The sequence below is a fragment of the Rissa tridactyla genome, chromosome 17 (genome assembly GCF_028500815.1).
Source record: "Rissa tridactyla isolate bRisTri1 chromosome 17, bRisTri1.patW.cur.20221130, whole genome shotgun sequence".
In the NCBI taxonomy this organism is placed as follows: domain Eukaryota; kingdom Metazoa; phylum Chordata; class Aves; order Charadriiformes; family Laridae; genus Rissa; species Rissa tridactyla.
The window spans coordinates 164860-189236 of record NC_071482.1 but is presented as its reverse complement, the minus strand read 5'-3'; the positions used below and the strand labels follow the sequence as shown (position 1 = coordinate 189236).

Sequence of the window (24377 nt, the reverse complement as noted above, 5' to 3'; positions counted from 1 at the left end):
TGGGGAGGCTCCGTGCCTTCGTCCAGGCTGCTGGCTGCCCTGACCGTCTTTGGGAGCAGCCCTCAGCTGGCCCCGGAGCGGCTGCCGGCCGCCGTGTTGCTCTGGCCCCGGCGCGCGTGCCAGAGCAGGACGCGTCGATAGGAACGGGACGTTTGGGGTGCCGAGGTGCTAATTCCAGTGGCTGAGGTATCGGTGTGGAAGCTGTTTAAAGCGATTCCAGCCTGATCAAAGTGCCTTCTTCCTTCCTGTCCTGTAACGTGATCGCGGCCCAACGAGCTGCTGGTGGCCTGCTGTGGCTTCTGGTTCCTGTTGTTGTAAAGGCGCAGCCTTGGAGGGTGCGGGCATGCCTGCCGGTGTGCCGACGCTGCCGGGGGGCAGGCACAGAGCCAGAGCGTGGTGTCCGTGTGCCGCAGAGGACGGCGAGCACCCTGTCACCAGCCAGAGGAGCTGGGCACCCGCAGCCCTCTCTGCTGGCCGGCTCCGTGCTGCTCGTCTTTCGGTAGCAGTGATGCTTCCCCAGGGATGATAGGGCTGCCTCAGCACCTCTGCTCTGCCACAGGTTTCCTCTCCAGAATCCGTGGGATGGGGGAGAGGAAGAGGCATTTGGCTGGCATGCCAAGACTGCATACGGGAAACTTTCTGTCTGTTGGTCTCCGGAGATGTCGATCCCGGCATGTCGTGTGCGAGCTCAGAGACTTGTGAATCGGCTCGGTGATCCAGACAGCCGAGAACTTTGAAACCCAGTAGATACCATGCAAGCGTCACCAATTAGTTCAACTGGAAGCCCCGCAGCTACTTTGCTTATATCATAACCTAAACAGTCACCCTGCTTCCTAAAGATATGTTATCTCCGCTTCTCCCACTGGGTAGCCTTTGTGCTCTTTTTGCATTTGCAGAATTTTTGCAAATCTTTGCCTTTACACCTCAGTCTTTGTTGATGCAATAACTTTTCTTTTTGATATACTCTGGTTTTTAAATAACAGCATAACTAGAGTTGAGTGTGGAGGGCCAAGGGCTGACCTGGGAGCACTCGATGGCCCCGGTTACTGTACCAAATACAAACAAAACTGCTGCAGAGCTTGATGTGCCCGAGTCCAGGCACCTGGGCTCTGGGCAGAGCCCACTGCAAGCCCCAAAGCCTCCTGCGAGCCTCAGGCCCGGGGGCTTGGGGGGGTGCCAGAAGCCGGTGCCCACTCTGCATGGTGTAAGTTACTGAACCATCTCGGTTGGTGGAGAAGGGAGGCTCTCTGCAGGCAGCCCCCGGGACAGGCTGCTGTTGGGTCCCTCCTCCCTGTCTGTGGGTGTATGGCTGCGGTTCAACAGGGGTCTCGCTGTCCCCCCCGGGGGGCTGCAGTTGGCGAGATGGGGCGATTTCTGCCTCTTTCTGCCTATTTCTCGTGGGGCGGTCGGAAGCCTGGGTCAGGGTTAGATCGTCGTGTGTCTGGAGGAGCTCGGTGAGCTGCGGGGGGGGTTGTATTAAGGGCACAGCAGCCCCTGGGGCGTGGGGCTGGGTCTGTGGGGGAAGGCCGTGCCTCTTCGCGCCCCCCGCATGGGAGAAGCTGGGGAATTTCAGCTTGAGGTGCGGAGGAGGCTTCTGGGAGGTGAAGTGTGGTGAGGAGGTGGAGCAGCTGCCCTTTCGGGGTGCGCAGTGGGGAAACCCCGCTGCGGAGCGGCGCAAGCCCAGGCTCTGACGGTGCAGCCGGGTGGGGGGAGCGCGGGCTCCCCTCTCCTCTGCGACCCTTCCTCCCTCTTCAGCCCAGCGCTGGGGTCCCGGTGCCACCCGCGGCAGCCGCCCCCGCTCAGCGGTGGGATCTCCGCTGCCCGCGCCGGTACGGTCAGCGCTGGGAAGGTGAAGGGTTTCCCAGGGTGGAATTTCCTGCGAGGCAGATGCGCGGCCGCTTCGCCTCTGACCTTAAACCCCGATGTGCCTTAGTCACGATGGCATGCAAATAGGAGAGGCGACGGGGTGGGGGCTGGAGGGAGCTGCTGGGAAAAGGAAGTGACCTCAGCCGGGGTTTAAATATAGAGCCCTGGCTGCGCTGCGTGCTGGGCCTGGTGTTTGTAACCCTGCAGGAGCGCTTGGCGATGCTCCGGCGTCTCCTCTGGCAGAGGGCAGCGCCGGGGCAAGGTGCTGGAACTACCAGCCTTGCTTTTCCCCCCCTTGCCGGCGTTTCTCTGTCTGCTCCCCCTCCCCAGGTGAGCTGGGGTCCCGACGTGTGCTCAGGAGCGCAGCCGCGGTGCTGCGGTCCGGGCGGTTTGCTGCCCACAGCTGCCCCTCCCTTTGCTTTTTGTGCAAGTGTGTCCTTTGCACGTCGCATTTAGTGCCAGGACGGGGCACGGGAGGGGAGCCCAGCTCTTCCCCAGCTGTTTCAAGAGCAGGACGAGAGCTCTGGGACACCAAGTGATCTGAAAAATGCCTATAGTTGGGTCAAAGCAGGGCTGTCAGACCAAGCCATCCCGTATGTGGCTTCAAATGTCTCATCTCCTCTGCCGAGAGCATCCTCAAAGGCAAACCCGCTTGTTGCACTGCTGGCCGTACCGTGCAGTGCAGCTGGGGTACACAGCGGCGCTGAGGGATGTCCTGTAAAGATTGTGCCCTTCCTCAGGCCAGAAAGTGCCCTCAGCTTGCATGGTTGGGCTCAACGGAAGCGCTGTTGTTCTGGGGGAGGTTTTCTGCGAGGTGGCATCGGATGTCTAGCCCTCACTCGCACCGTTCAACAGGCGTCTCGGTGCCGCCTGTATCGGAGGGAGTGGGGTAAGCGCCTGCTGCAGGGGTATGGTGCATGGCTCTGCCCTCCAGCACACCCCTCTGCACCCTGTGGAGTCCCCGGTGCCAGGGCTGGGGCGCGGAGAAAGGCCTTGGTCTGGGCGCAAAGACCCTGTGCCAGCCGGGGGGTGCAGTGAGTTTGCCCGTGCTCAGCCCTGGCGGGGCTGCGGGTGCCCTGGGTGACGGTGACACCTAGTGGCTTCGTCTCACAGTCTCCACCTCTCCCCACCCAGAGATGGGGCACCGGGTGTGACACCCCGGGAAATCTCCCGGTCCTTCCTGACACCCGGCATGAAGCTGGACCAGCTGCAGGCAGCAGATCCCATGGCGCTCGGGAACTTTTATGTGTCTGGCTTGGAGACAGCGTGCAGAGAAGGGACCAGGCGCGACGTCCTCATTGACAACGGCTAGTCCGTCGCGGAGCCCTGCAGAGAGACTTTCTGCTAGGAAGAACAGAAACTGCTGTGTTAGAGCTCCTCACGAAGCTCCAGCATTGCTGGGTTCCAGTCCCGCACGCTGCTGGCATCTCACAGGCTGCTTTAGTGATTGTGGAAGGATCCTAAAGCAGTTACAGAACTCCAGGGGCAGCTGAAAGACCCTCCTTGTAGGCTGAGCTGCATCAGGGATTTACCCGACACGCGTGACTCTAGGCAAGACTTGGCTCCCTTGTGGCATTTGTGGGAACGTTGGGATTTCAAGGTCTCACCTATGAGCCCCGCTGCTCAGAGGAGCTGATGTAGCAGAGGGCGGGTCGCCAGGTAGGCTTTTAAGCATTACTCACCCATTCCCAGTAAGTTTAGTGCACAAACACAGTGGGAATTGCCTGAGGAGGTCTTTTAATCCCATGCAGCAACTGCATAGTGCGTTGCAGCCGGCAGTGTTGTCTGCCGTGACGGTTTTCAGAGGGAAACCACCCCTTTCGTGTCTAGATGGGCTTGTCATTGTGCACCCTGGCACAGCTGCGCTGATGCGGTTGGGGACGGTCTCCTGCCCTGAGCTGGGACAGCCGGCAGTGGGTGTTTGAGGGGGTCGGAAGCAAGGTGCCCGCTGCGGAAGTGTTTTGTGTATCCCAGTGTTGCTACCGGCCCGAGCCACGCCGCTGGCATCTGCGAGCCGAGATCCTCAGGGCCTTTACCTAAGGCTGCATCGGGTGTCCAGCTGTCACAGCAGCCCCCGACTCTGGCCAGATTTCACACACTGTGGGAAGAGATCCTGCCCTGGAGGAAATCGAAGCTCCCTGAGCAGCAGCAGTACCTTTGGAAGAGACTTCTGGCTTTGCTCCCTGCCCTGTTAGATGCTATTCCACCACCGCAGCCCGCCGAGCTGCAGCGTGCGGCTGCCTCTGCTCCCTGCAGGTCTCTTGCTGACCCGTCCCCAGCAGGTCACACGAGCTGGTGTACAAAATAATTCCTCGTTATTGTCCCCGTAGACCTGTGTGCGACTGTCGAGTAATGTCTGGCACGTGCAGGGTTTCTGTAGGGAACGTGCCAGTTGGACGGGGAAGCTGGAAGGATCTGCAGATCCGGTGATAGACCCGGAGGTTCCCTGAGTGCAGGACAGGGAGCCAGGCTCTGCCGGGGGGTGCAGTAGGCAGCGGAAGAGTGGGAGAAACTGTTGAGCTGGAGGCAAGGAGGAAAAGCTCTTCTAACCCTGATGGACTGAAGCTGCGGCAGGAGAAAGGTAATAGGACGTGGGGCAGAAAGCAAATGGCATTCCTGCTTCGCCTTGCTCTCTCCGAGCCTCGGCTTCCACTCCTGTTGCCTGGGGATGTCTGTTCCTAGGTGGAAGGGAACGTGAATCTGAGGTTTTGTCCTACTAAAGACCTTTGAGACTCGTGGCCAAGCAGCCCCGCTGAAACGCATCGTTCCTGAGGCAGCTCCAAATGGCAGGAGATCAGCAGGGCCTGCCAAAACGACTCTGAGAACTGGTAGGACTCAGCAGAGCTTTATTTCTCTGTGCAGGTCTTCTGGATCCCACCCAGACGGCTTGTGAGGGTACCACCTTTTCTGCCGTTTGAAAGGGCTTGAGAAGGATACAAGACATTAACAGAAGAGTAAATGGGCTTCTCTGGGCTATCCGTCGTGACGGTGTAAGAGCAAAATAATTTCATGGTGCATTCAAAACGGACAACTCTTATCCTGAGGAGTGTTGCCCTGTGGAACTGCCTGCTTCCCGATGTCTCCCGATCCGGTCGTCCGAAGCAAGGCTCAAATGAGAACGCCTTTCGCAGCAGCAGCCTGGCTTAAGGCTGCTCTTGCTGGCGATAAACACGCTCAGGCGAGTGCTCCCGTACAGGGCTTGGGGAGACGCTCCTGCCATCGTTGGTCGCTAAATGGCGTGCTGGCTCGGAGCGGTGCTTGTCGGGCTCCTCGGGTGGGTTCCAGGGCTCGTCTGAGCCCATTGCTGACTCTTGGCTGGAGCTGGCTGGGTGACAGCAATGCTGTTTTGCTACTGTTTTTGAGGGTTTTGTTTCTCACTGGAACAGACTCAAAACCCGTTGAATGGTCTTGCGAAAGGGATTGTTTTGGAACAACCATTTTTGCATGGAAAAGGTCAAGTTTCTGATTCTGGTCTTTTTCTTAAATCAGAAATGATCCAAGAGTCTCGGACTTCAGAAATCTTGCTTCTGGAAAGTTTGTTGTAGTCTTTGCCTCAGCGAAACGCTCTGACTTTAGTGAAATAGTATGGTATTTCTTTGGAGGTGTTCCAGCCCCTTCTGCTGTTAACCCTGGGAGGACTGGTAGTCTAGGAGTGGTGTTCGGCAGCGTGCCCACGATCTCATCCAGACTGGGGGTGAGAGGTATCTCAGGAGGGGATGGCGGGTCTTTTGGGTCTCTCCTTTTGCTGTTCTCTGCCTAATGCCTTTCTTCAAGAAGCCCTCGGGCTTGCGTAGAACCTCTCGTTTCCAAAGCCAAGATGTTCCGCTTGAGTTCGTGGAGGTGCCCACGGGATGTTTTGGGTCTGGCGCGTCCCAGGGTTGCTGCCTGTAGTGAGCGGGTGGTGGGTTGTCAGCATGGGCGATGTGCTTAGAGGGCGTTTGCAATGGCAGCCTGGTCTTGTTACTGCCCGGACTGGCTGGCAGAGAGGGGCTGGGTGACTTTCCGCTCGTTGCGTCACTCTGTCACGACCCATCTCGTCTGGGAGGTTGGCTGTTCGTGATCTGCGGGGCATGTCAGCACAGCTCCGGTGGCCTGGGTTCTGGCCTTCGCTGCGCGTGCGCAAGTCAGGAGTGGTCTGGGTTTCGCAAGAGCTCTCCTGTGGCGAAGCTGCTTCCTTTTGGAATCGTGGCGACTCTGGTTTCCCGGCTTCCTCTCTGGCCCTTTCTCCTGATAGGGGTAGCAGGGCAGCGATGCCCGCTGGCACCTGGGGCTGGGAGCTGCGGGGCTGGGAGCTGCGGGGCTGGCGGCCGGGGGCCACCCTGCCCCATCGGGAGGCGGGCGCGGGCTCCGCATTCTTGCGGCAGCGTTGGGAATCTGTGTTATCGTCCTTGTGAGCGAGCGGGAGCATGATTCACCAGAAAGTCCTCCAGGAACGCAGTGGGGTTTCAGGTTTCGTGAACGATCAGCCTGCAATTCCGGGACTGGGAATATGTCAGCCCAGTCTCTGCTCGCCCGGAGCTTCCTCCTCCCCCTCTGCTGCTGTTCAGGCTGGACTGGAGGAGACTTACTGAAAGCAGGTTTTGTTGTTCTGTTTTGAGGTTTCTTGTCTCCTAAGGTCCCAGTCTTTGATTTAAAGCTGTGGCTTTTCAGATGTACCAGGTGCAAATACTCTCCCTCTGCGTTTAGATGTAGCGTTTCGTCCAACAGAGATATTTCTTGTGCCTTGTAAACCTCCCGCCCCGCGTGAGGTAGGCTGGGTTGTCCCCCCCATTTAATGGCGGGGGAATCGAGGCACCCAGAAACAGTACATCTCCGCTCAGGGTCACTCGTGAAATCGGTGGCAGCCGGGGGTAGAAGCCAGGAGTCTCGGCTCCTCGCTTTAACCACTGGGAATTAAGTTAGCTATTGTCTTGAAAACTACTGGGCTGGAGTGGGTGTGTTGCTGAATTGCAGAGGGAGCCAGATTTCTATGCAATCTCCTTTTTGTCATGTTCTTTTCAAGATGTTTTGGATCATTTGCCTCCCCGTGTCAGTGTATCTACTTTCTAATTAATTCTCTTCTGTGGCCCAGATGTGTGGCATGCCTGCCGGAATCCAGTTGGAATCTAGGGGTGTGTGCAAGGAGCAATTGAGATGCCTATCGGTGCCCTGCAACCAGAGAGGTGGGAGGCCGGGGTGGATCCCCGCTATCCATCTGCATGAGGATCCAACTGTTGCTGCTCCCGAAAGCAGAGCAGAGTCTGCAGGCAGCTGCTTCTGGCCTTGTTCCCATGAGGATTTGCGAGGAGAGGGCGGTCGGACTCAGGCTGGCTGGAAGAGGAGGGCTTCCCAAGGCTGAGCCAGGGCCTCCGGTCAGCCCCGGGTGGCTTCCCATCCTGTGACGGGCTGAGGCAAGGCATTGGATGTCCTCCCTGGAGCACCAGCCTACTCCCAAAAAGAAGGAAGAAGGTAGATGCCTCAGAAACGTCACGCTCTGGAGGGACTTCGCAGCCAGTGAGGCTCATCCACGCTGCAGGCAGTGTCTGAAGGTTTCGCTGTGGCGGCTGCCAGGTCCTTCGGGATCGACACGTGTGTTCCCTGCAATCCGACCTGAGAACCGGAGGGGCAAGGGGGTGCATCTTGAGCGTTATTCTCTGCCCTCCGCAGGCACGGTCTCAGCAGGGCCCCGATTTTCTTCGTCCCTCCCCAGGGTACCCGCATGCCCCTGCCATGCTGTTCTAGGGTTGTGCTGCAATGCCGCTGAGCGTTCACGTTTCTGGCGAGGCGCTTTGGCATGCGATATTGTGCCCGTGCAGACGTGCCGCGGGCAGACCTGCGTCTCCCGTCACCGACAGGGCCGGCGGTGGCAGCACCTCCGTGGCTGGGCTGGCCGCACCCTGGTGCCGGTCGGTTTGTGGCCCTGGGGACTGCGGTGCAATGTGTTGCAAAGATTGCGGCGCAGCAGGCGGGGGCTCTGGGCCACCAGCAGCGGGAGCTGCTGCAGGGCTTGCTTTCTGGAATGCTGTCTGGCAGCAGCCTCTTCCAGCGGGGCTGAAGGCTCCCTGCAGCTGGCCAGCCAGCGGCTGCAGGCAGCGTGCGTGCTTAACGCTGCAGCTTGTGCCATATGGACCTTCTCCTCCTCCCTGCTTGCCCTCTCCATGTCTCCTTCCCAGCTCCGCTCCCCTCCCCCTGCAAGCGGTTTGACAGAGCAATTGGGCAGGCACTGGGACGGCAGCGCTGACATAAATCTCTCCTGGTGTGGAATGAGGGGTATAAATATCCAGAGAGTGATGTGATCTTTCCAGCTGCTATTAATAGGTCCCTGGAGAACAAGAGCGAGCGAGCGAGACTGGCTGACACTTAAAGGGCTAGCAACTCCCTTATGTGCTGTGAAAATTAATCAGCGCTGTGGCTCACCATCTTCCTCCAGGCTAGAGCAGAGCCCTCGCCGAGGTGCACGGGGAGGAGGCGGAGGAGGAGGGAGAACTAACGACTCGCTAGTTAGGAAGCAGTGATAGGCCAAGCTGTGCACGAAGGATCCCGCTAACTAGCTGGGAATGCCTGGGTGGGCTGTGGATGGCACTGCGGGTGTGGGCTGCTGGGGTCAGTGCCGCGGCATAGCCGGCCGCCGGCTCGGATACTGGCCTGGCGGGGAGGCAGGTGCCGAGCAGTCCCTTGTGCGGGCGGGGGGCTCGCCGGCGGCGGATGGCAAGCTGCAGCCTGCGCCTTGTGGCGATCGCTGGCTTTTGGGGATTTATGGGTTGTCTGAGTGTGCTTTGCTCCTCGCCCGTGTGCTGTTCCGCGTAGGGTGTTCTGCCCGAGCAGAGCGAGCTGTTGGCTTTTGCCGCTGGTATGTCTTCAGGCCTGCCTTTGGCAAGCCGGCAGCAGCGTGCGCAGGGCTGCTGAGCTCTTGCGGCGCTGTTCAGAGATGCGGGGTTTGGTCTGGAGCCCGTGCTTCCTGTCCCTGGGTGGCAGGAGAAATCTGTGCACAGCATCTGGCCCGCTCAGTCCAGATGGGAGGAGCAGACCACGGGCCCAGTGACGCCCCCGTGCTGGGAAATTTCTCTGCCTCTGCACAGGAAAGGTTCCTGAGTGCATCGTGGGGGTGTCATGCAAAGCACGCAGCAGACGTAAGCAAACAGAGAGTAGTACCTCAGCTTCCACGAACACAGGATTTACTGTCTTTCCCCCTTGCCCCCCGAGAAGTAGAGAAGGCTGTGATGGGCAGGGGGGTCTCTGCAGCTTTGGGGTCGCTGGCTGTGTAGCGAGGAGGCTGCAGCAGAGGAACGTGGAGCCCTGATGCAGGAAGAGTTACGTGCTCCAGATGAAGAAAGCCAGGAGTAGTTCTCGTGGAGATGCGCATCTTTCTGCGATGCGCCTGTCTCTGAGGGCTGAGCAGTGAGCGGGGCTCCGGCCAGGAGGAGTCGGTGTGTAAGAGTCGTGTCCAAAGGCCAGGGATGTCGTCTGCCTGCTCTGGTAGCCCCTGAGGTGAGGCTGGCTGACGTCCCCCACTGCCCGTGCCATGTTGAGGGCTACTTGCTGCAAGTAGGGAGGTACTCCTGGGCCAGGAGGGATGCACCCTGTAGTTACCAGGGTCGTCTGTCAAACTGAGGATTGGGAGCAGCCTTCCAGAACACACAATGTGCTCAGGTACTGTGGAGCCGCATCCCGGTCATACCTAATGCTCGTGCGGAGCTCCAAGGGGAAGAATCCCAGCGCGAGCCTAAGAGATTCTGCCAAGGCGAATAGATCCTGCAAGGAGGGCTGCTGCAGCGTTGCTCCAGCTGCACGCGCGTCCTCCAGCCCAGAAGCCTGCGCGCTCTGCCCTGGCCGCCGCTTCCCTGAAAGGCCCTGCCTCAGCCTGCGGGGCTGCTCAGAAGCTGGGCTGGGTCTGGAGCAGAGCGCCTCACCCTGCTGTCCCGGCAGAGCCGTGGCGCGTTGCATCATCCTGCCGGGCTGGGAGCTGCCGCTGAAGTGGACGCTCCCTCTTACCCAGGGCCTCGGAGCAGGAGCCGGGACGGTCCCTCAGGCCCCTGGGAGAGACAGGGATACGATACTGCTTAACTGATGAGTGCCTGCGCTTCCCGGCTCTGCCCTTGCCTTGTAACCCACGGCTGCCTCCTTCTCCTCAGCTGCCTCAACCTTCTTAGTCCTCCCCTGCTCCATCTCAGCTTTTTCTTTATAGGTTTGCGCCAAGACCGTTGTCTGTCTGCTCAGTTGTCTCCTGTGTGTTTTGCAGAGCAGAGGAAGCTTACTTAGCCACGGAAGGGGTCCCTGAAACCAGTAGGGCACCAGATTTTTCTGTTCAGGGTCACAAAGTTGTGTGAGCTCCTGGAACGCCTGCAAAATAGCTCTAAGTGTCCTTCCTGCTCACCAAAGGGCCAGGTTGGCGTGGAGCACCCCGTTTTCATTGTGGCCTCAGAAATGAGGGCCCTGGTGTCCCCGCCTGTGCCTTGGAGCTCTGGCAAGCCGGCCGTGCCTGGGTGGGAGTTCGCCGCTTGTCCGCACACGGCTCACTGCGGAGCAGGGTCCTTGGCTCAACGGGGCCAGGGCTAATTCCCCGCAGCAGCAGCGCTGGGTTGTGCCTCGCCGCAGGCTGTGTCTGGCCCTGTGACCAAGTAGCATTCCCCCGTGCCCCGGGCCGTGGCCCCGGCATCCGTGCGCACACGAGGGGCACCGCGCTCACTCACTGCCTTCTTCTCTTGCAGGTTTCTGACCGAAGGGCCTGGGAGCTCCCTCCACTGGCGCTGTGGGAAGCTTTAGCCAAACCAATGCACCCTGACAACAAACTGCCCAGCCATGGCAAGGCAGGCAGCAGCGGTGCCCCGGCCCAGCACCACAACGTGAGCCAAGCACCCACCTGCAACCTGGGCTCTAAGGGTGTGGGGGCGGGCAGCCATGGCGGCAAGGCCACTCAGATCTCCCCTGGCAACTCTGGACTGAAAAACAGCCAGAACACTGTCCCAAACTTCAGCTCCTTGAAGGGCAAGGTCAAACGGGAACGAAGCATCTCGGTGGACTCTGGAGAACAGCGAGAAGCCAGCACCCCTTCACAGGACGCAGAATCAAAAGGTAATGCTCTCCTAAACTTTGCCTCGGCACGTCCTCCTCGCAGTTGCTCCAAGCGTCCTGGCAGGACCCGGGGTGGGAGCAGCTGTGAGCATCTTGGGTTTCTGTGCTGCGGCTTCTGTCCGGGCTTGTCCTGGCTGCCTGTGCGTCTTTGCATCACTGCTCGTCACAGCCGTGGTTTTGGGACCGGAGTGGCCGAGCGTTGTCTTTACGTTTCGTTCCCTACACTGTGTGTTACACCGAGAATCTGGGACTCTGGTTTTCGTGGGCTACTGAGGCCAGCTAAGCAAGAGCGTGGGTCACGGAAACTGCACCGAGCGGCTCTGCTTTGCAGCGCGCAGACTTTCGACTTGGGACCGAGTTGAGTTGTTTTCTGTCTCCTCGCTGTTGGCAAAGAGCTGCCTTTGTGGTGTTCTTGCAGCTGCCTGACGACTCGGTCGTGGTTAGCGAGGAGGTGCTGCGAGGGTCGCTGTCTGAACAGTTCTGCGGTTTCGTCAGCAATGGATGACTCTTGTGTTACAGCACGTGGCTTCTGGAAAAGGGCTGAGTCAGTGCTTCCAAACCCTCTGGCTTCCCTGTCCTCGCCAGCCTTCCCTGTAGCCTCTTGCGTTCCACCCAGCTCTGTGCTCGACGGCTGCGTGGGGCGCTTGAGCATCTCGCGGGGTGTTCGGAGGAGAAATCCCAGCAGTGCCCTTGCTTCCAGCCAAGCCACCTGAAGTTGCGGTCCCCAAACGCGGAGCCGCTGTTCTGGCTCGCGCCCCTAAGCGTTTGGTTTCACAGCATTTTCTGAGAAATGGAGGGAGCATCCCAGTTTACAGGGGCTGCCTGAGTGACGTCTTGGCAGGGTCTGTCTCTTGTTCCTACAAAGAATGTGAACGTCCGCTCCCGTGCTATTTTCAGGTTTTAATTGCCGAATCACAGACCCCGTAAATTTCAGGTTAATATCCGAAGCTCTGCAGTTTGGACCAGCAGTTGGGCATGTCCTGTGTTTGCAGGCTCCTTTCAGGCAGTAAGAATACGTCGCGTTCTGCAGCGCTAGCTCTCACAGGGGAGTCTCACCAGGTCTGGCTGCAAAGACAAGGAGCCCAGGCTGAGCAGATGCTTCAGGACCTTTTCCAGGGCTGGGCAGATGTTGGCGCAAGGCTTCTCGCCCAGCGCATCCTGGCTGGGGTGGCAGTGCTGGTGTGCGGCACGCAGCTGGGCAGGGCCCTGGCCTTCCCAGCCCCTGCCAGGTCTCCGCAGCTCTTCTGATGGCTCTGTCCCTTCGCAGGTGAGGTGGCTCCCCGTAGCAAGCGGCGGTGTGTGCTGGAAAGGAAGCAGCCATACAGTGGGGACGAATGGTGCTCTGGGCCGGACAGCGAGGAAGACGACAAGCCCATCAGCAGTGCGCACAGTGAGTGTCTACCTCCTTACCAGCTCAGAGGCTTGACCAAAGCCAGGTCCCTCCTGCAGCTCAGCAGGGCAGACGGCGCAGGCACCTCTAGCTTTGCCTGTGTGTGCTGAGTTAGCCGGGTGCGTGGTGTGGTGCTGGGCCATCGCAGCTGGCGGTCGTCGTGCTGTGAGAGTGCTTGTGGCCATGCCGTGAGGTGTGGGACCTGTTTTGTGAAGATGCTGCCCAGATGCTGTACATTGCTCTGGCCACGTCAGCGGCAGAATGGCCATCCTGAAAGTGTGCCTGGCTTAAATCTGGTTAAGCGTGCCTGCCGCGGTCATAGCGGCAGCCAGACACGCATTGCCCTTGTCGCAGCAGCTACGCCTGTGCCAGGCCATCCACCCGGCTCTCTGCAGCTGTGCTTTAGAGGCAACTGAGGCTAAAGGGGCTCTTGGCGTCTTGACAGTGGTTCTGGCAGGGCTGAGCTGGCCGCAGTGTGCACCCTTTGGGGCAACAAATTGCAGGTCTCTCCTGTTCCCCAAAAGCATCCAAACTCTTTGATTCGTATTTTTTTTTGCATCTAGAATTCAGTTTACTTTCAAATTGCAACAGGGAGAATACCTGAGAGGATAGAGCAAGGTCCTGTGGGGCCCAAGGGCCACAGCCGATGGAGAGCATGGAAGTGTATGAAACCAAGTAGGGGGTGGCCTTTGTGCCCGCCAGTGCCCCGCAGCCATCCTCTCCAGGACATGCCCTTGTGTTTCTCTGCGCAGTTCACAGCCCTTGTGGGAAGGGAGAGTGCCACCTCCCCGTCACAGCCTGCTCCGGGACCTGCCTAATTAGAGCAGGTCAGCGCGGGGCCATCCAGGCAGCGTGTGTGTCCCCACGCCAGGTGTCCGGTGCTGTTACTTCTCTTTAAATGCCGCCGTGCCGGGGCTGGGATGCCGACACGGGCGTTCAGCGGTCTGTTGGGATGAGAGCAGGCGAGCCCGCCGCGGTGGGCGTGAGGAGCTAGGTGAAGGGAAGGCGCTGCGTGCCGCTGGTGGTTGCCGTGCTTATTGATATTCATTAGAAACCTTATTCAGTAACGGCTGACGATGGATAGCCACGACTCCGGTGGGCAGCATCCCCTCTTCCCCCGCTCCCGGGGGCAGGGAGACGGGAGCATCGGGCCCCTGCCCGGGCACCGGGAGGCGGCGGCGGGAACGGGCGGGCGACTGCTGCCACCTCCCGGTGGCCCGGCCGGCGGCTCCGCCGCTGCCCCGCGGGGCTCTGCCCCGGCTGCCTCCCCCCTGCCCGCCCCTGGGCCCGCTGCGCTGCCCTCAGCCACCTCTCCCCGCAGATTGTAATGTAGCAGATCCTGCGATGTCCACGGCCTCGCAGCTTGGCCCAGGGTCCAACCCGCTGCCGAACCTGAACGAGACCAGTTCTTCCAGCGTGCCCCATGGTGCTGCCCCCGGCTTACGGTCAGACGCTGCAGGAGGAGGAGGCGGCGGAACAGGAAAGCAGCCCTCGCAGTTCGTTTACGTCTTTACAACGCACCTTGCTAACACGTAAGCAGTAAACCCCGTCCGTCCGTCCATCTGTCCTCCGCTGGCACAGGGCTGGTGCCACACCTGCCTGTGGGTGCTGCCTTGAGCACAAGAGCTGGACAGACCCGCGTCGCTTTGGGCACACAGAGTGGGTCACCCCCGATGTTCAGGAAGTTTGCTGGCAGCTACCGCTGGTGGGCAAACTTTGTCTGGAATGCACGCTTCCTCCCAGCGATGCCCGGCACTGCGTTCCTAACCATCCCGCGGAAAGATGCACCCGAAGCAGTGTGGACTGCTGCTCTGATTCGGAAGTATCCAAGGGGCTGGGTGTCACGGGGAGTGCTGCGTAACACTTGGTGTCCTCCCTTCTATATCCTTATACATCCTCCTTTCTATATCCTTATACATCCTCCTTTCTATATCCTTATACATCCTCCTTTCTCGGTGACCTGCAGAGATTTCCCTCTTCCTGCAGGACCGAAGAGCAGAGGTGGCCCCTGGGCCCTGGGACGGGTGGGATGGGGCACAATGCCTGTTCTCCAGCGGTTTGTGCTCTCTCCCCAGAGCTGCAGAAGCTGTCCTGCAGGGCCGAGCTGACTCCATTCTGGCCTACCATCAGCAGAACGTCCCGCGGGCAAAGCTAGACCAGGTACACCAGCTATGAACCAAATGCTGCCGTTGGCACCTGCTGCTGACTGACCGTTCCCTGCCAACGCGGCTGCTCTCCCCTGGCCCTCCGCTCAGCAGTGGAGGAAGGGGCTGTCAGAACGCCCTTTCGGTGGGGTGGGAACCCGCTTTGCTGTGGAACCTCTTTGGAGAGTCCTGGCTGCTGTCAGCTGTGAAAAGCTTGGGATGTGGCCCCGCAGCCATGTGAGCGGAATTCCTATTTGTGCCTTTCCAGGGCGTGCATAGGGCCTGCTTCCTCCCCACAAGGAATGAGGGTGAACCGCCATGGCGCACGTTTTTGGGACAGAGAGAGCTGCTGAGAGGTGCAGGGAAGGATACCTGCCCGGGGTTTTTCCTGCTCACGTTTGTTTCCTTTTTCTCTGCCAGGCGCCAGCTCCTAAAGTGCTGGGGGTTGCTGAGCCGCTCCCAATTAACCCTCCTGCTGCCAACACTCCACAGTCCCAGCCACCAGCACCTCAGGCGAGTCAGCCGCAGCCGCAGCCTCCCCCGCCGCAGCCTCCGCCGCAGCCTCCGACCATCAGTCAAGCACCTTTGCCGGCGCCCAGCAGCCTGCCCCAGGAAGGGACAGGCGAAGATGTCCGGAGAGATCTGACTCCCAACTCTTTGGGGAACAACAGCGGCAGCACCCAGCCTGGGAGTAACCACCCAAATACGCCCACTGCGTCTGCCAACACCATGCAGCCTGGGCCGGTGGACTCCTCCGCCACGTCCAGCTCTGGCCTCCTCGGGGAGGGCCCGGGTCCAGGGATGCCGGGGAACGGGCAGGCAGGCCTGGGCCCCAGGAACCCCATGAACTCGGAAGGGCTCTCGAAGGAGCAGCTGGAGCACCGGGAGCGCTCTCTGCAGACCCTGCGGGACATTGAGCGGCTGCTGCTGCGCAGCGGGGAGGCCGAGCCCTTCATGAAGTCCAGCCAAAACGCGGGTGAGGGCGGGACTGCCCCCCAGCCGCAGGCTGCCCCTGCCCAGCCCCCCGCGCCACCCCCCAGCATGAAGAAGTATGAAGAGCCTCTGCAGTCCATGATCTCCCAGACCCAGAGCCTCGGCGGGCCCAGTCTGGAGCACGAGGTGCCCCACCACCCAGGCGCTGACATGGGGCAGCAGATGAACATGATGATGCAGCGGCTGAACCAGGACAGCCTGACGCCGGAGCAAGTGGCCTGGAGGAAGCTGCAGGAAGAGTACTACGAGGAAAAGCGACGGAAAGAGGAGCAGATCAGCATCCACGGCCGGCCCATGCAGGAGATCATGATCCCGCAGTCGATGGGGAGCATGATGATGCGTGGGCCCCCGCCACCCTACCACAGCAAGCCTGGAGAGCAGTGGCCGCCGGGGATGGGCAGCCAGCTGCGGGGACCCATAGACGTGCAGGACCCCATGCAGCTGCGGGGGGGGCCGCCCTTCCCAGGGCCACGCTTCCCTGGGAATCAAATGCAGAGAGTCTCTGGCTTCGGAGGGATGCAGAACATGCCCTTGGATGCTCTTGGGCCCATGAATGCCATGCAGAGGCCAGTCAGGCCCGGCATGGGGTGGAGCGACGATATGCCTCCTATGGGAGGCCCCGGGAACTTTCCGCAAGGCACCTTGCCCTACCCGTCAGGGCAAGGGGACCCCGAAAGGTTCATGAACCCCCGTGCCAGGGAGGAGATCCTGCGGCATCAGCTGATGGAGAAACGCCCAGTGGCAATGCAGAGGCCCATGGGGATGTCCGGCAACTCCATGAGCCAGGGCATGGAAATGGAGAGGATGATACAGGCTCACAGGCAGATGGATCCATCCATGTTTGCCGGGCAGATAACGGGGGACAGCCTGAGCAGCGCCCCGATGGGAATGGATTTTGCGGGCACACGGGGGATGCTGAGCCCCCCTATGAGTCAGTCGGGCCTTCGGGACATGGACGCACCCATGGGCCCTGGCAACCTCAACATGAACATGAATGTCAACATGAACATGAACATGAACCTCAACGTCCAGATGACCCCGCAGCAGCAAATGATGATGTCGCAGAAGATGAGGGGCCCCGATATGATGGCCCACCAGGGCATGAGCCCTGAGGAGCTGGCCAGGGCGAGGGCTCAGAATGGCAATGGCAGTGCAATGCTGGGGGGACCCCAGAAAATGATGATCCCCTCTCAGTTCCCCAACCAAGGACAGCAAGGCTTCTCAAGCGGGCAAGGGCCCTACCCCAACATGCCCCAGGAGATGGGCAGCGGCTCGGACATGTTCAGCCCTGAGCAGGGCACCATGCCCGTTGGGAGCATCAGTGGCACCACCAGGCTCAGCCACATCCCTCTGCCTCCGGCCTCCAATCCCACTCCCGCGCAAGGGGGCAACCTGGCCAACATGCACCCAGCACCTTCCCGGGGTCTGGGCCGCCGGCCCTCCGACCTCACCATCAACATCAGCCAGATGAACTCCCCCAGCATGGGTCACCTCAAGTCTCCCACCCTCAGCCAGGTGCACTCGCCGCTGGTCACCTCCCCCTCTGCCAACCTCAAGTCCCCGCAGACGCCCTCGCAGATGGTCAGTATGCCACCTTCGAACCAGTCTGGACCCCTCAAGTCCCCCCAGGTGATGAGCTCCTCGCTTAACGTCCGGTCTCCAACGGGCTCACCCAGCCGCCTGAAGTCCCCTTCTATGGCTGTTCCTTCCCCCGGCTGGGTGCCCTCTCCCAAAGCCACCATGCCCAGCCCAGGAGTCAACCAGAGCAAGCAGGCCCTCAGCATGAACTCGTCTACTTCCATGGGAGGACTGGATCAGGGTATGCCGGCTACCTTGTGCGCGCGTGTGCTCGGTTTTGGCACGTGTGTGGACAGTGTTCCTCTCCAGCCCACGTGCTCTCGCAGGAGCAGGGAGACACTTGTGCCTCTGCGTGCCCTTACGTCTCACGGAGCACGTCTGTTTTCCCAGGAGTCCAAACGGGGCCTTTTCAGATAGACGGGAGGGTGAAAAGAGTGGCTCTTACTTCAGCCCTGGCTCATGCTCTGCGACGCAGCAGCAGATGTGTCTGTGCTGGGCAGTCAGGGGCAGTTTGAAGCGGAGGTCCGTCACCGTCTGGAGCGGTGTCTCCGCATGAGCCCCCCCAGAGTCCGGAGGGTGCTGGGCTGTGCCGGCTCTGGGTTTTGCAGCTTCCTCTGGTCGCTGTCGTCGGAAGGAGGGGATGGGGTTGCTGTCTGACGGGAGCACGCCACGGTGTGCAGCCAGTACTCATCTGGTCTTTGTCTCGCTTGCAGGTTCTCTCCCTTCTGGGCCTCGGAGCAGCTCTTCCGCACCAGCCAGTAACACCTCTAGCACCATGAATCCCAACATGCCTTTTACTTCCTCTCCAGATCCATCCCCCTCCCAGAACCCCCTCTCGCTGATGATGTCCCAGATGTCCAAGTACGCCATGCCCAGCTCCACACCGCTTTACCACAATGCCATCAAAACCATCGCCACCTCTGACGACGAGCTGCTGCCGGACAGGCCTATGCTCCCGCCTGGAAGCATGTCAGGTACCTACTCCTGGGGCTGGGCTTGCGAGGGGTCAGACCATCTCGTGGTTGCCGGCAGACCTGCGGGACCAGGCGGAGGCGGCACTGGAAACTGTGTTCTCCCACCGACCGCCACGTAAAGTAGCTTAAATTTGCCCTCGTTCGTAACAGCCTGCTCACTTCTCTGCGCTTTGCCCAGGCTGACCAGCAGCCTTTGGCTCGGGTGTGCTGTCTGGAAGGACGTGAGCCAGTCTGGCGTTTGAGGCGCCCTTCTTCCTCCAGCTCTGGAAGCTTTCAGAACTGCCTTTACCCCGTGCAGATGCGTCGGCCCTGGATTTTTGTGGCTCCCAGCGTCACCTCGGGCCCTGGACCTGCAGGCAGAGGTCTGCTGCTTGGAGCCCTTGCGTTTGGGAGTCTGATGTTTTGAGTGGAGCCCAGGTGCCTGCACAGGCAGGGCTGTGCCGTAGCACAGTTCTGATTTCAGTAGGCGACAGCCAGATACGCTCTGCTGGCTGGTGGCACCGGCGAGGACAGCTAGGCAAATGAGTGTTTTTCGTCACTTGGTGACTTAGCCCGAAGGGGAATTCCAGCACGCTGTACCACTTGATTTAGGGGGTTAAAGCTGTCTGATAAATATTTTTGGCAGTTTTCAAAATGAAAAATCAACTTTTTGACTCTTCCACTGCTGAGTAGTCACTTAGGTTGACCGCAGGCATGCAAATGCATTGGCTCCCTCCTAACCCAGGCCCCTCCGGAGGCGCTGGTTGCTCTGCTGTACCGCTGAGCGCAGTCCTCCCTCCCGGAGACCACTCGTGTCAGGCTGACAACTCTTCTGCTTTTTTTTTCCCCTCCTCGCCACCCAGGGTGGTGCGGTCACGGGAGCTTGCCGTGTGGCTAACCCTGCAGGCAGGCAGTGGTGAAGGGTCGCTCCTCGGTGTCCCCCAGGCAGCTGAGAGCCCTGCCGAGCTCGGGGTGTAGGCTGTGCCAATGTGCAGAGCCAGCCGGGACTCTCAAATCGGTGGGCTGTAAGGAGCTACAGATCCAGCGTGGGACTGGATGAAGGTGGCATTAGCGCTCTGCTGCTCGCCAGCTTGCAGAGATGGAGCCTGGGGTACTTTTTCTTGACATCGGTGCTTTGCAAGCCCATCTTGCGGCTGCTTACGGAGCATCACACTCTGCACTCGGGGCTTCCTGCGGAGGAGCGCTCGGCAGGCTCCCAGGCTGTGGATTTTGCAGCCCCGAGAGGTCTGTGGGCAGAATTTAACTCCTCTCTTTTTCCTCTTCTTAGGCGTGACGGGGAATCAGCCGAATCAGCTGCACTTGAACTCTGTGGGGCCTGGATCCTCCCAGAGCCCCATGGGAATGAACCTGCCTGGTCAGCAACCCCTCTCCCACGAACCGCCCCCCACCTCCATGATGTCCTCCCCGAACCCTCTGGGCTCCAACATTCCTATGCACCCGAGTGCGCCGGGGGCGGGCGTCCCCCCCCAGAACCCCATGATGCTGCCCCCGGGGCCCCAGGACTCGTTGAACCAGCAGTGCGGCCCCGTGCCCAACAGTTCGCAGATGATTCCTTCCAACCAGCTCGTGTTCCCCCGCATGCAGCAGCCCCACAACGCCATGCCGTCTCCTGCCGGAGGCATGCCCATGGCCCCTGGCGGGGCAGGCGGCCCCGGCATGCAGCAACATTACCCGCCGGGGATGCCCCTGCCACCCGAGGACCTTCCCTCCCAGCAGCCCGGGCAGATGCCCCCTCAGCAGCACATGATGGGCAAGAACATCCCTCCTCGGATCGGTGAGCCCTACCCACCCGTGCTTCCCGGAGTGGCGTCGGTGCTGAACGACCCCGAGCTCAGCGAGGTCATCCGCCCCACGCCCACAGGTATCCCCGAGTTTGACCTGTCCAGGATCATCCCGTCAGAGAAGCCAAGTAGCACCTTGCAGTATTTCCCCAAGAGCGACAGCCAAGCGCCCAAATCGCAGCCTTCCAACCTCCACCTCATGAACCTGCAGAACATGATGGCTGACCAGCCCCCGGTGCGGCCAGGTATGAATGCCCCCAGCCTCCCCGGGCAGCAGGGCGTGCAGAGGGGACTTGGCATGCCCATGTGCCATCCCGGACAGGTGCCCATGCTGGGCAGGACAGGCATACCGCCCCAGCAAGGCATGATGGGCAACAGCATGCACCAGGGCATGATGTCTCCGCAGCAGAGCCTGATGGCCCAGCAGAATTTCATGCTGATGCAGGCCAAGCAGAGGAGCATGTCCGTGTCGGGGGAGATGTACGCTCAGACGGGACACATGATGTCACCTCAGGGCTCCCTCATGGGGCCCCCGCCTCAGCAGAACCTCATGGTCACGCACCAGATGAGGCAGCGGAGTGTCTCCCTGGACAGCCAGATGAGTTACATCCCCGGGCCTGGGAACATGGCGAACCTGCCGTTCTGACCCCGGCCGGCGCTCAGGGGTGGGGAGGGGACCCGGCTGCCCGGACAAGTGTTTTTAAGCCTTTCGTTGGGGGAGGGTTGGGGGCCAACGCCGGTGGAGGACACCACGTGGGATGCTTTTCGTATCGGATTCGTCTCTACACAGAAAACCAGATGTGCAGTAAACTTGATGTGAATTGGGTTTCTTTTTCCTTTCTTTTTTGGGGAAGGGGAGGGTGGAGGGGCTGGGAGTGGGGCTGTTACTTTGAACCCTCCGTGGTGACCAGGGACGTCCAGACCCTGCGGCAGTTTGTAAAGTTTTCATTTACAGTTTTCCTCTGTCAAGTGTTTTTCTTTCCCTTTTTCGTTTCTTTTTCCCCTCTCTCTTTTTTCCTTTTTCTTCCTTTTTTTTTTTGTTTTTTTTTGTTTGTTTTGTTTTTCTTTTTAAGCAACCAAAATGTGCAAGAGGGTTTTTGGAACTAGCTGTAAATAGGTCGCTGGGAAAGGCAAAACTTGTGCTGGTTTTTAATTGTTCTGTATTTCTGTGTTTTAATAGAAGCCTCAAAACATGTTTTAAAAAAAAAAAACAGAAACGAAAAACATGCTAAAGGCAACAGTGTACAAGGATTGAAAACTCTCCCTGGGGGGGCAGGAGGATCCCCCAGGGTGCACAGGGCATTGAGAGATCCCATTGTAGAGTGACTCTGTGTCAAACCTGTGTTGTTCACGCATCTGAACGGTTTGCATGTGCGGGGTGTATAGTTTCACGCAGACCTTAGGCCCCTGTGGAGGCTGTGCCCAGTACACGAACACGACCGAGGACTGTCGGGGAGGTCAGAGCTGTGGCCCCGGTGAAGCGCTGCTGAAGCACGTGCTCATCCGGCAGGGCAGAGGCCGTGGCGTCCCGGGATACGAGCCGTCGTGGCTGGGACGGGGATGGTGCCGGCCCTTCAGCTGGGGAAGCGGCGAGGATCTGGGCTTCACAGGCGATAACATGCTGGACCCGAAGGTCTCAACCGGCCGTATCACCTCTAGTCCCTTCTCTTCCCTCTGCGCTGTGTCCCCGGTGGTGCGGTGTGCAGGGACAGACGGGCTCCGAGATGCGCGAGGCGCTGCATTCCTGTGCTTCCAGGAGAGACTAGCTGGGAACCCTGCTCCTCTGCAGCCTTCCTCCCCCAGTCCTTTGCCCATCCATCGCCCTTGGCGACTGCGCCGCGCCCCCTCTACCTCTGCCACTCGACGCTCTCCCAGGTCTTCCTCACGCTTGTCGATCCTCCTTCTCCGGAGTTTCACAGGTGCTCTTCGCTCCATCTCGCCCTGAGCTACCGGCAGCAGCCCTGCCCTTCGGCATGACCGAGGTCCAACCGTTGAACACGACCTGTCCCTGCATGTGATGCTCCATCTCAGTATAAGAGTTGTCTCGCAGCGCAGCCGTCCTGTGGCTTGGGACGGAAGAGGCCAAGGTTGCGTTGCAGCCGCTGGTTCCTGGGCTGGCGGAAGCACTCAGTTCGAACAACTCCGGCTTCTCTGGATGTGCTCCACGCTCCCCATCCTCCGCTCCGCAAGGTCTTCCTGCACACTGCACTGATGGTCTTTCCTGTGTTTGTTCATGGAGGGGACTGCGGGGTGGTGTGCGTGCGCGTCTGCGCACACTGCGGTAGCTCTGGACCTCCTCGGGGACCACATTCCAGCGTGGTGTACCCTATGGGTATCCAGCGGTGAGCTCAGGGCGCGCGATTGCCCGAGGAACACCAGTTGGAGGATTATCTCTGCAGAGCCAGACTTCACGTACTACCTCTCTTGCAACAGAGCTCGCCTTTCCCGACCTGCTTCTGCGGGGAGAGGGCTTTCGGAAAGGGAGATGGAAAACAAGTGAGCGAATGGCAATGCTTTTTATTGGGTTGGAAGCTGTTCGGGAAGGCTGGCGGCTGCTGAAACATCAGCCCGTGGCTGTCTTGATCCCATCGGTGAGAAGGTGGAGCCACAAAGTCCAGTTAGGAATACCTTGAAGCCTTGGGGCGTTCTGTAGCAAGCAGTACTGCGTGGGAAGCGCGGGTTGGATTTGAGGAAGGATTTCGCTCTGGTTTCCTGCTGTGCGTGGTTTTGTTGTGTACGATGTGAGCGAGCAGCGTTTTTGCAGATGGCAAAACGGGAACAGTCCCGGGAAGTGCTCATCCCTGCCTTGGCAGCCGGAGCAGAGGAGTAGTCTTGAGGCCAGGCTAACCAAGCGTGCTTTGGAGCTGACGCGTTAGCCGGTTGGATTCTCCGTCCTTTCAGAGCGTGCGTTTCACGTGGGAGGATGTCGCTCGAACAGATGTAGCTCTTTCTAAGCTTGACTTGCCTGAAAGGCTGTGGCTTCTCTTGACTGCACTTTGGGGTGTTGGCTGCTGGTGGTTTCTCGTAAACATCCAAATACCGACGCCAGCCCCAAACCTTGCTCGCCACCCACCAGCCTAGTCTCAGTTAATTTGAAGCCATAATATTTTCTATATGGGAGTGTTTTTGTTTCTCTGTAGACAGCTGTTGTTTTAGCCCGGTTGAGATCTCCACATGTCCGTACCTTCCCCGTTGTCCCTTTTGCCCAGCCCGACTGTGAGAAGTTGCCTGGGGCTTGCGGTCCCCGCTCTGTCGGCAGCGCGTTGTCCCCGTGTCAGCCGGAGCCGCCGGCTGCGTGCGGCGCAGCGCTCTGCAGTGCTAGGCACAGGGCAGCGCGACGCTGTTTCTACCTGGCGGCAGGAGGGAAGACCTGTCCTTCGGTGACAAGTGAGTAAGAAGCGAAGCCTTTTGACTGGGCAGCCCTGGATGCAAAAGGGAAATCCTGACACTAGGTCAGAGCTGGGGACTTCGGAGCAGCGGTCTGCGCTCTTCCGCAAAATCCCGCCGCCCTGGAGCCAGCCCTACCCCCACTGCTGCGATGGCCGAGCAACGGGGAGAAGCAGCACTGCCGAACACCCCTCTGCCCCGGGCGCCGCTCCCAGCCGCGTCTGCGAACAGCAATATGGCAGGAGCTTCTCCAGGAGCGCGGTAGCAGCCAGGCCTCGTTAGACCTGGACAGGGTTTGCCACCAGCCGGGTGCCCACTGCCGTGAGCTGTGTCTCGTCTCGTGTGTTGTAGTTTATTGCTCGGCTTCTCAGCTTGAGTTCCGTGTACTGACTCCACCTAATCACAGTAAAAGGTTTGCCCATGTTTTAGCCATGACTTCGCCATGTTTTTCCAGCTCCAAAAAAAAAAAGCGAATGCTGGGAAACCACATCTTCCAGTACGTCAGATAATCACACACCCGGAATTAGCTTTCACGTTGAGGTAATGGTGACTGACCTGTTCTCTGTCATCCCATGGAGAAACTTCCCCAGTCATTTTGTACCATTATATAAATATATATATAAATATAAATATATAAATACAATATGTGAAGACATCTTATTGGTTTTTATTTGAAACAATTTTTAGGCTTGTTTTTGGGTATCTGTGCTGCCTGTAATGTATTGACCTGTTTTATAGGTGCCTTTTTATTAAAAAGACAAACTTCAAAACCTGACCCTGTGCCTGTCTTCAGTGGGCTGTGCGATTTCTGTGGGGCTGCGACCAGGTGTGCTCAGCCCAGCCGGGAGCTCGGCAACCGTCACCTGCGGCACGTTGGGGCTGATCAGAGGGGCTCGGCCGCCCCCGCTATAAATACCTGATGGCTGCCCTTTGTGAGATGGCTGCGACCTTCCTGGGGGAGCCGGGCCGCCTGTGCTCGGCGCAGACCTGCCTGCGCCCCCGTATCTGCTGCTTACAGGCAGCGGAAGCGGGGCCGGGACCTCGAACTACCGACGTGGGACAGGACGGTCCTCCCAGGTAGGTGGAGGGGCTGGCGGGGGGCAGGCAGGGCCACCCCGGGCACCTCGAGTCCTCGGGGAGGACTGCAGAGCGCAGAGGGGACCTGGAGCAGGTGTCTGGAGCCCCCTGGCTCCCCCCGGCTCCCCCCTGTTCT

General features: G+C 59.6%; 1 protein-coding gene across 7 annotated transcripts in view; it reads left to right on the top strand.

Moving 5' to 3' along the window:
• Positions 1-23932, top strand: part of BCL9L (BCL9 like) — a 69721-nt gene extending 45789 nt beyond the window's left edge. For 5 of the 7 annotated variants that reach the window (XM_054222841.1, XM_054222837.1, XM_054222839.1 and 2 more), the window contains 7 exons: positions 10554-10917; positions 12185-12307; positions 13629-13839; positions 14383-14467; positions 14872-17263; positions 17736-17996; positions 19264-23932. In XM_054222841.1, coding sequence (XP_054078816.1) covers positions 10554-10917; positions 12185-12307; positions 13629-13839; positions 14383-14467; positions 14872-17263; positions 17736-17996; positions 19264-20423 — 4596 coding nt within the window. In that variant the 3' untranslated portion in view covers positions 20424-23932. Of the gene's footprint in view, positions 1-5475; positions 7315-10553; positions 10918-12184; positions 12308-13628; positions 13840-14382; positions 14468-14871; positions 17264-17735; positions 17997-19263 lie in introns of those variants that run through there. The other 2 variants (XM_054222843.1, XM_054222840.1) reach the window with 2 other exon arrangements.
• The last annotated feature ends 445 nt before the right edge of the window (positions 23933-24377 follow it).